Source organism: Chiloscyllium plagiosum, unplaced genomic scaffold (genome assembly GCF_037043375.1).
Source record: "Chiloscyllium plagiosum isolate Xiang-an unplaced genomic scaffold, Cpla_swu_hap1 HiC_scaffold_16, whole genome shotgun sequence".
Lineage (NCBI taxonomy): Eukaryota > Metazoa > Chordata > Chondrichthyes > Orectolobiformes > Hemiscylliidae > Chiloscyllium > Chiloscyllium plagiosum.
The window spans coordinates 86,658,582-86,668,692 of NW_028270154.1; the positions used below are offsets into that span (position 1 = coordinate 86,658,582).

Consider the following 10,111-nt stretch of genomic DNA (forward strand, 5'->3'; position numbering starts at 1 on the left):
GTTAAAGGAGTGCAAATAGCTCAGAGAGTAATGGGTTGGAGGAGATGACATGAAGAGGGAGGAGTGAAGCCATGGATGAATTTGAGAATGAGGTTGAGAATTTAAAAACCAGGCAATGTAGACGAGGAGCCAATGCTGGCCAGTCAGCATGTGGGTAATGGACGAATTTATGGATGGCCTGCACTCGCCAGAGCTCAGCAGCTGTCCAGTAGCAACAGCACTACTGGGAGTGGTGGCCATTGCCAGTACTGCAAAGGGGTCGACAGAAGCACTGTGCCCAGCAAGGCACATGGGTCAGGTGAGCAGGTCAAGCTGAGGATGGGATCACAGGCTGGATACGGAAAGGCCTTGGGTGAGTGGAGCCCTGTGGGGGAATGGGGGTATGGGGTCGGCAAGGCTCTGCAATGGGTCCAGGGAGCCGGTTAAGGAGGTAACGCCCATAATCCGCCAACCGCTTATGCTGAGAGAACTGCAAGGATGAGCTCTTGGTACGGGCCTCTCCTGCTGCTGGTCAAATCCCGGTGCCAGAAGAGGGAAGAGGCCCTGGAGTGGGAACAAAAAAACAATTTGACGGCCTTAAACAGCCCATGAGCAGGGCAAGACTTCCGACATTGGTAACGTCCAACCGGTGGTGAAACTGTGGTGAGGTTGTGCACAGGCAGGACGGCTGTCCACTGAATATTTTGAGCCGCCCTTTGAACCCACCAGTTTGGGGGAAGGGGTTGGAGGGGGAGCGGAATTGTGAAATCCAGCCCAATATTTTCTCGCGATGACAAACTCTCAATACCTGCTCCCTCTGATTCCACAAACTGACAAGTGACAGACAATCTTTGAAACTCTGGTCTGTCAGTTGCATGGCTTTGAAACTTTTGATGAGTTTTATACCATGGTATTGGAACAGCCAAATAAAGTATGCTGACAGGGAAAAGCCTACTTTTAGACATGCCTCGTTCAAAAACTTTCTGAAGATACGTTGGAATAAAGAACATTATGTCCCACATATCATATAGGTATTATTGGATAGTGAGTGACTCACGGTTATCAATTATGCAAGCATTCACTTGTCTCTCAATAGCTGCAATCAGACCTTACAGCAGAAAGGCTGTTTCAGCCATATCTTCCTGTGCCTCATCCTGAGGTACAATATCGACCAGAGTGCAATGCATACTGAACAAAATTTCCGGCGGCATGGTGGCACAGCGGTTAGCACTGCTGCCTCACAGCGCCAGGAGACCTGGGTTCAATTCCTGCCTCAGGCGACTCCCTGTGTGGAGTTTGCACATTCTCCCCGTGTCTGCATGGGTTTCCTCCGGGTGCTCCTGTTTCCTCTCAACAGTGCAGGTTAGGTGAATTGGCCATGCTAAATTGCCCCTAGTGTTAGGTGAAGGGGTTAAATGTAGGGGAATGGGTCCGGGTGGGTTGCGTTTCGGCGGGTCAATGTGGACTTGTTGGGCCAAAGAGCCTGTCTCCACACTGTAAGTAATCTAAGCTAAAAACTTACGGAAACTGTTATAGGAAACTCACTTCCTTTAGCACTGTTTTTGCTGAGACCAGTAATCAGCAGCCAATAGATAATCAATCACAGGCAAAAAAAACAAGGTTCATACCACGGGATGACCCAGAAGCTGAAAAAGATGGTTTCCATTTGAATACTGATCACCTGTTTGTGCTCAGCGCTGCTGTCATTCAGCGCTCCTTATTGAAATTCCGTGCAGTAGAAATTCCAATTGGCAAACCTCATGAACAGATGTTTAATGTAGTCGTACTACTTTCCTGAATGTGTTATTTCTACGCAGGTAATAACCTGCTGAGAATAGATGGTTTAATTTTCACAGTAAAATAGCACACTAGGAACGCAGAGCAAGTGCATTAAGACTTTGTATATGAAATATGCCAATTGCAATTCCTCGATTTCTGTTCCAATCCCACACACAAAGTCTAGAATTTCAATTCTGTTATTCACGCTGCCTTTAGCAAGCAATCATCCTCGAATACAAAATAGGATTTCTTTGGTGCAATGCTGCAATAAACAGTCACAACATTTTCATTGCGAAATCACAGTTAGCAAAGAGTCCTGGTGAGTTTCTGTGGTTTGGTGTGAGGATGTTCAGCCTCCATCTGACACAAACGTAGGTACCAAAACTGGCAAAGTCGAGGTGAGTCTGAGGGTTCACATCTGAGCTTCCCTTCCTGGAGTGTCGGCTGTGGTTCAATTAACACTTGTCTGGAGAGAGATGCAGTGGTTTGTGTTGAGTGGTCCATCCCTTGCAGCTCCGTGACGCGGGGCTCTGTACTCTACGGTCTGTTCCCCGGGACCCACGCCGAGACAAACATCAACTGTGCTTGGAGGACCATCGACTCATTGAGAGAGGCTCTTTGGTCTGCCTGAAATTCATTGGCCTTCCACAGCAAGGAGTTGACCTTGACCAAGTGTTACAGACCTTGACCAAGTGGCACATTCCAAGGCTCAGGCCTATGTGCTGAGGGACGTACTAAAGCCGGGGGCAGCTGCTGCCAAGGTAGCATGTGGAAAGACCACTCTGAGGGATTCCTGCTGAAGGTAAATGGAGGTCCCTTCAGTTGCTGGATCTTCCTAGTGCCTCAAACACATGTAAATACTGTCTGGTTCAAGTGAGAGATGCCTTTGGTTTGTTTGGATAGAGTCAAACTCCAATGTTTCTTTGATATGCAACTGCGTGGGACTGAACTGCATTTGTGACTATACTGTGTTTATAAAAACATAAGCTGAAAATGTGTTGCTGGAACAGCGCATCAGGTCAGGCAGCATCCAGGGAACAGGAGAATCGACGTTTCGGGCATAAGCCCTTCTTCAGGAAGGGCTTATGCCCGAAACGTCGATTCTCCTGTTCCCTGGATGCTGCCTGACCTGCTGCGCTGTTCCAGCAACACATTTTCAGCTCTGATCTCCAGACCTCACTTTCTCCTCCATATAAAAACATAACTTTTATTAATAAAATATATTTTTGAAATATAAAAGACTCCACCTCCAGCAATTTCTGTTTTTGTTGTAAATAGTTCCTGGTACCTAGCATCTTCGAGAAATGCCTTCAGATTAGTTGGAACTATTGAGAAAGTCAAACCCCAATGTTCATTTTCTTCTCCGTACACAAAAACTGTATACAGCAGGTTCTGAACTGCTTCAGTAACTGTGCACGCATATAAAAAAATTCATTTTTTATGAATAAAGTGCAAAACAATACACTCCACCTCTGTATCCGAGGAGTTTTGAGGCACTAGCCTTAGGCTAGCACTGGAGTGTTGTGGTGAGAGATTGATTCAGTCAGAATTGCTGTTAAACCAAGCCTCTGCCTGTCCTCTGATATGAAAGATTCCCATGTCAGTGTTCCGAGAATGTGCAGGGTAGCTGTCTCCCTGGTGGCCTGACCAATAAAGCATCACTGAGCCCACATCAACAAACTGGAAGATCTGGTCATTATCTCATCGTGTTTGTGGAAGCTCACTGAGCACAAATTGGTAACCAGCAGAGAGACAGTGGCTATGTTTCTGAGCACTTTATTTAATACTTGTACCATAACCATGCTAACTGTTGACAGCAATGTGAAATAGCCACTGAAAGTGCTAATAATGGGAAATAAAGCGAGCAATCTCATTTATGCAGCCTGCTGCGTAGGTGGTGTGATAAAACCACCTTTAGCGCCGTAATGATCCATTAATAATATGGAATTTCCACGGTGTGTGGGTATATTGCATCTGGAACAGACACAGTTTCGGATTCAACCCCTGAATTGAGTTAAGATAGTTGGGCATTGACTGGGTTCACTCCAGTTACTGCTGGTTGCTATTCACTGACCCCTGCTGGAAGGTCAATGTATGATGGCGATGCTTTTATTTGGGCACAATTGGGTTGAGTGATTACAAAGATACTCCAGATGAAACAACCATGTCAGTTTTATCTCTGAATAGCTGTTGCTTAACTGCAGCTGGGGGACTACTGACACTCATAGAATTGTCATCCAGACTTTCAACACAGGATGGAAGAAAACCAGGAGAAATGTTTTCCGCAGGAGCTAAGAGACCTCTCTGCAGCTGCTCAGCAGGCACCTGTGGAAGCAATGGTCTAGTGGTATTATCGCTGGACTGTTAATCCAGTGATCCAGGTAATGTTCTGAGGAACAAGCACCGAATTTGTTGGAAAAGCTCAGTAAGTCTGTGGAGAGAGATCAGAGTTAACATTTTGGGTCTGGCCCCCCTTTCTGATATCTCTGCACAGATACTGCCAGACCTGCAGAGCTTTCCCAGCAACTTCTGTTTTATTTTTCTGATTTACAGCATCCGCAGGTCTTATAATGGTCTGGGGACATGTGTTTGAATCTCACCATGGTACACAGTGGAATTTGAACTCAATATTTGAAAGATCTGGAAGTTAAAGTCTAATGATGATTGTCGATTGTCAGGAAAATCCATCTGGTTCACTAATGTCCTTTCAGGAAGGAAACTGCCATCCTTACCCAGTCTGGTGACTCTGACTCTTAGCAACGTGGTTGTCTGTGAACAGCCCTTTCGGAGATTAGAGATGGACAATAAATGTTGGCCTAGACAGTGGTGCCTACATCCCGTGAATGAATTAAAAAGAACTCTTGATGCACAAATCCCTAAGTACATCAAACAAAGTGCAAAGATGGACACAATCTCGTATTAGAGCATGATATTTATCAGTCACAGGAAGTCCAAAGGAGTATGATATATTTATGATAGTTCCCCACCCCCACCAAACCTGCTGTGTCATTAGTTATGGGCATCACTCAATGACCTGGCTCCCATTACACCATCAATTCTGTCCGGATGTCATGAGGGCATTTACTCAACAGAGTGCACTTGCACTGCAGTGGGATTCAAACTAACACCAGAACTAACCACAGTACGTGCACAGTATTAAAGTGTAATGTTATAGGGCTGGGATTTTCAAGGATCCAGTGCTACTAATGAACTGTTCATGCTTCAGACTCAAGCTTTAACTCAAACCCTCTTTGATAATACTAGTGCCTTCAAATCCATCCCTGGATATTGTTACAAGCTACAGCACAGAAACTACACTGTGTTTGTGTTTGTGTGTGTGTCTGTGTGTCTGTGAGTGAGTGTGTGTGCCTGTGAGTGAGTGTGTGTCTGCGTGAGTGTGTGTGTGAGTGCGTGTGTGTCTGTGAGTGAGTGTGTGTCTGAGTGAGTGTGTGTGTGTGAGTGTGTGTGTCTGTGTGTCTGTGAGTGAGTGTGTGTGTCTGTGTGTCTGTGAGTGAGTGTGTGTTTGTGTGAGTGCGTGTCTGTGAGTGTGTGTGTGTCTGTGAGTGTGAGTGTGTGTGTGTGTCTGTGAGTGAGTGTGTGTCTGTGAGTGTGTGTGTGTGTGTGAGTGAGTGTGTGTCTGTGAGTGAGTGTGTGTCTGTGAGTGAGTGTGTATCTATGAGTGTATGAGTGTGTGTATGTGTGTGTGTGTATTGGTGGAATATTAGGGGCTTGTGTGCTGTACTTGTCAAATGGATGGTATGATCTCTCAGGGCACCTCTTAAGTGTGTTGGTATACATTTCTCCTACCTTAAGGCTTTCCCAATCTTCTGTGATATTAGGAGCCACGTTTTACTGAGAAATGCAGTTTCAGAGCCCAATCTGAGTGGAAAGGGTGAATAATCAAGGTCTTTTCCCTGGTGCATCGGAGGTTGAGAGGTGACCTTCTAGAGGTTTTTAATATCATGAGGGGCATGAATAGGATAAATAGTTAGGGTCTTTTCCCTCAGGTCGGGGAGTCCAAAACTAGAGGGCACAGGGTTAGGGTGAGAGGGGAAAGATTTAAAAGGGACCTAAGGGGCAACTTCTTCACACAGAGGGTGGTGCGTGTATGGAATGAGCTGCCAGAGGAAGTGGTGGAGGCTGGTACAATTGCAATATTTAAAAGGCATCTGGAAGGGTTTGGAGGAATATGGGCCAAATGCTGGCAAGTGGGACTAGATTAGTTTAGGATATCTGGTCGGCACGGATGATTTGGACCAAAGGGTCTGTTTCCATGCTGTACAGTTCAGTTTATGATTCTAATGGGATATGCTGCTCGTAGTAACTAGTTCAATGGCGCAGTAACTAGTTTCAATGACATGAAATCACCTTACTCTGTTACTCTGACCAAAAACACACACACTAAACTGCCAGTTTAAAACATAGACTGTACTTGCTTTTGTTCTTGGTGATACAATTTAAACACACACACACAGAGCTAAGCACACACACACACAGAGCTAATCACACACATACACACACAGAGCTAAACACACACACACAGAGCTAAACACACACATACACAGAGCTAAACACACACACACAGAGTTAAACACACACAGAGCTAAACACACATACACAGAGCTAATCACACACATACACACACAGAGCTAAACACACACACACAGAGCTAAACACACACATACACAGAGCTAAACACACACACACAGAGTTAAACACACACAGAGAGCTAATCACACATACACAGAGCTAAACACACATATACACACACACACAGAGTTAAACACAGAGTTAAACACGCACACAGAGTTAAACACACACACAGAGTTAAACACACACAGACACACACAGAGTTAAACATACACAGACACACAGAGTTAAACACGCACACAGAATTAAACACACAGAGTTAAACACACACAGACACACACAGAATTAAACACACACAGAGTTAAACACAGACACAGAGTTATTGAAGGGCATGTAAGTTTCACTTCTGAGTTGTGCTGTATTCAGTGCAAGTGAAAGCATAATTTTACTCACAGTCTCTCAGTATTCCTGGGTATTCCTCTCGGGACAGCCTTTAATCCCAAATGATGACAATCCACGTTGGATCCAGAGCAGACACAGCGACTGGGGCACGCGTGGGTGCAAAATCCATGGAAAAGAAGGGTGAGCAGGACAGATCCTGGAAATCTGTCTTTAAATCTCGCCATTCGGGAGGATGCAGAAAGAATTGCGAGAGAGACAGGCACAGAGGGAGAGAAGGAGAGAGAGAGAGAGAGTTCAAAGACTGGGAGGTGGAACAGGAACAACTCCGTCAAACTTTCAGCTTCCTCTCTTCACTTATCAGCTTGGGGAGGTGGGTGGGTTGGGGGGGAGTTTTGCAGAGACAGGCGTGCAGAGCTCACACAGCCCTTGGCTAGGCTGAGCCGCGGTGAGCGAGGACTTAATTCCTCCAGCAACTCATTTGCAGCAGAAACTCTTGCTCAGGCAGTGGATTTCCCAGTCCCTCGCTGCTTCAAGCATCAGAAAGTAGTGTCACCGACAGTCTCCAACCTTCAGTCCTTCCCTCCGACCTCCCTTCACCCCAGAGACAGGAGCTCCAGCACAGTTCCCAATGAAAACGTTCTTCCGAACAGTTTCCAGTTAGGAGATTCTCCAGAGGGATGGGTGGGGGGAGGAGATGCAGACAGCAGAGCTTTTTTTTCCTCTCCTTACTGAACAGTATTCCTGATCTCCCTCTCTCCCACCCACCAGTTATTTTCTTTTTTTAAAAAAAAAATTGGATTGGAAGTGGAGGGAATCAGAAATGACCGAAATCTCCAATCAAAGCCGCTGCACTCTCAAACATCCATTAAATCCTTCAGTCCAAACCGACACCTCTGTCGCCAAACTGCTATGTGATCAATACCTTGAATCTTGCACAGACTTCTGTACAAGTTCTTCAAGCATACATGTCAGGGAGTGAGCTTCCTTCGCTTAAATCTTGCCTTTGTGTTTTCTCCTGCCTGTTCTTAAGCCCCTGGCAATGTTTCCTTATTCCTTGTGCTGTTTCTGATTGCTGTTAGGTTCTTGAAGTTACCTTTTACATTTCCCAGCTCTGCACACTGCTCTGTGTGTGTGTGTGTGTGTGGGTTGGGGTGTTTTTTAGTTGCGATAAAAGTTCTTATCCTTGCCCTAAACTTCCAGCTGAACTTTTTACTGGTTCACTCTTTGCTGATGTCAGCCAACATGTTGGAATAAAAGAGTTTTTTTTTCTCTCACACACACAGAGACTGATTTAATAGGCTCTCTCTCCTCTCACGGTCTTCTTTAGTGCACAGTCACACACAATTGATATGGAGCAAAAGGTGACCATTCGACCCATCCTGGCTGCCCTGGCCCTCCACTGGGACCCGAGGGGCAACCTTTTCACACAGAGGGTGGTGTGTGTATGGAATGAGCTGCCAGGGGAAGTGGTGGAGGCTGGTACAGTTGAAGCATTTAAAAGGCATCTGGATGGGTATATGAATAGAAAGGGTTGAGAGGGATATGGGCCAAGTGCCCACCAACCTTGGAAGCAGATCTTACGATGGCACAGGGCCGTACAAATTTTTTTTCATTCACACGCGGGATGTGGGCTCGGTCAGTGGGTCTGGAGTCACAAGCAGTCCAGACCAGATAAGGATTGTAGATTTTCTTCCCTAACAGATATTAGCAAAGCAGACGAGTTTTTCTGACAATTGACAATGGATTCACAGTCATCATTAGACATTAGATGCCAAGTTAGAAAGCCTCCTGTGGCTCTCTGTAACTTCCAAAGATTTTAGGCTCTCACTAACTCATCTTTCAATCTCCCTCATCCCCCAAACAGACATCATAGCCCCTTATGCCCTCCATGCCAATACCAACTCATCCGTAGACCATAGACCATAGACCATAGACCATAGACAATAGAACATAGAATGTAGAACATAGACCATCGACCATAGAACATAGACCATAGAACATAGAATGTAGAACATAGACCATCGACCATAGACCATAGAACATAGACCATAGACCATAGAACATAGACCATAGAACATAGAATGTAGAACATAGACCATCGACCATAGACCATAGAACATAGACCATAGACCATAGAACATAGACCATAGACCATAGAACATAGAACATAGACCACAGAACATAGAACATAGATCATAGACCATAGAACATAGAACATAGACCATAGACCATAAAACATAGAACATGGACCACAGAACATAGAACATAGAACATCGACCATAGACCATAGAACATAGATCATAGACCATAGAACATAGACCATAGAACATAGAACATTACAGCGCAGTAGACCCTTTGGCCCACAATGTTGCGCCCACAACCATTGTGCTGTGGAACGAATCTGAAGCTCAACTATCCTATGCTATTCCATTTTCATCCCTATGCGTATCCAATAACCATTTAAATGCCCTTAAAGTTGGCGAGTCTTCTACTGTCACAGCAGTGCGTTCGACACCCCGACTACTCTCTGAGTAAAGAAACTACCTCTGACATCTGTCCTATATTTATCACCGCTCAATATAAAGCTATGTCCCCTCGTGCTAGCCATCACCATCCGAGGAAAAAAGCTCTCACTGTCCACCCTAATTAACCGTCTGATTATCTTATATGTCTCAATTAAGTCACCTCACAACCTTCTTCTCTCTAACGAAAACGGTCTCAAGTCCCTCAGCCTTTCCTTGTAAGACCTTCCCTCCATACCAGGCAACATCCAGCAAATCTCCTCTGAACCCTTTCTGAAGTTTTCACATCCTTCCCATAATGTGGTGACCAGAACTGTACGCAATACCCTAAGTGCGGCCACACCAGAGTTTTGTCCAGCTGCAACATGACCTCATGGTTCCAAAACTCAATCCCTCAACCAATAAAAGCTAACACACCATATGCCTTCTTAATAATCCTATCAACCTGGGTGGCAACTTTCAGAGATCTATGTACAAGGATATCGAGATCTCCCTGCTCATCTACACTACTAAGAATCTTACTCTGCATTCCTGTTACTCCTTCCAAAGTGAATCACCTCACAGTTTGCCGCATTAAAGTGTCCAACATGCATCCACCATGGGCCAATCTGAAAAACAGCTCCCTATAGGGACGGGCAGACACTGGATTTTCATGTTGTCTTTGTACGTTGTGTTGAGGAGAGTTTGCTGTATAGGATTCCATGTGCTGTGAATATGTAATGTTGCAACTCTGCCTGACAGTTAGCTTGCTGTGGGTTTTTAAGCTGCACAGAAAGAGGTAAGTTGGTTTGGTGTAATGTTTGTTTCATTGCTTTTAATGTGTTTTACTGTTTTAAATA

General features: G+C 45.1%; 1 protein-coding gene across 1 annotated transcript in view; it reads right to left on the reverse strand.

The window, feature by feature from the left end:
• Positions 1 to 7,811, reverse strand: part of LOC122556810 (slit homolog 3 protein-like) — a 685,608-nt gene extending 677,797 nt beyond the window's left edge. The window contains exon 1 of the mRNA XM_043704014.2: positions 6,802 to 7,811. Coding sequence (XP_043559949.2) covers positions 6,802 to 6,974 — 173 coding nt within the window. The 5' untranslated portion in view covers positions 6,975 to 7,811. The remainder of the gene's footprint in view (positions 1 to 6,801) is intronic.
• Between the last annotated feature and the right edge of the window lie 2,300 nt (positions 7,812 to 10,111).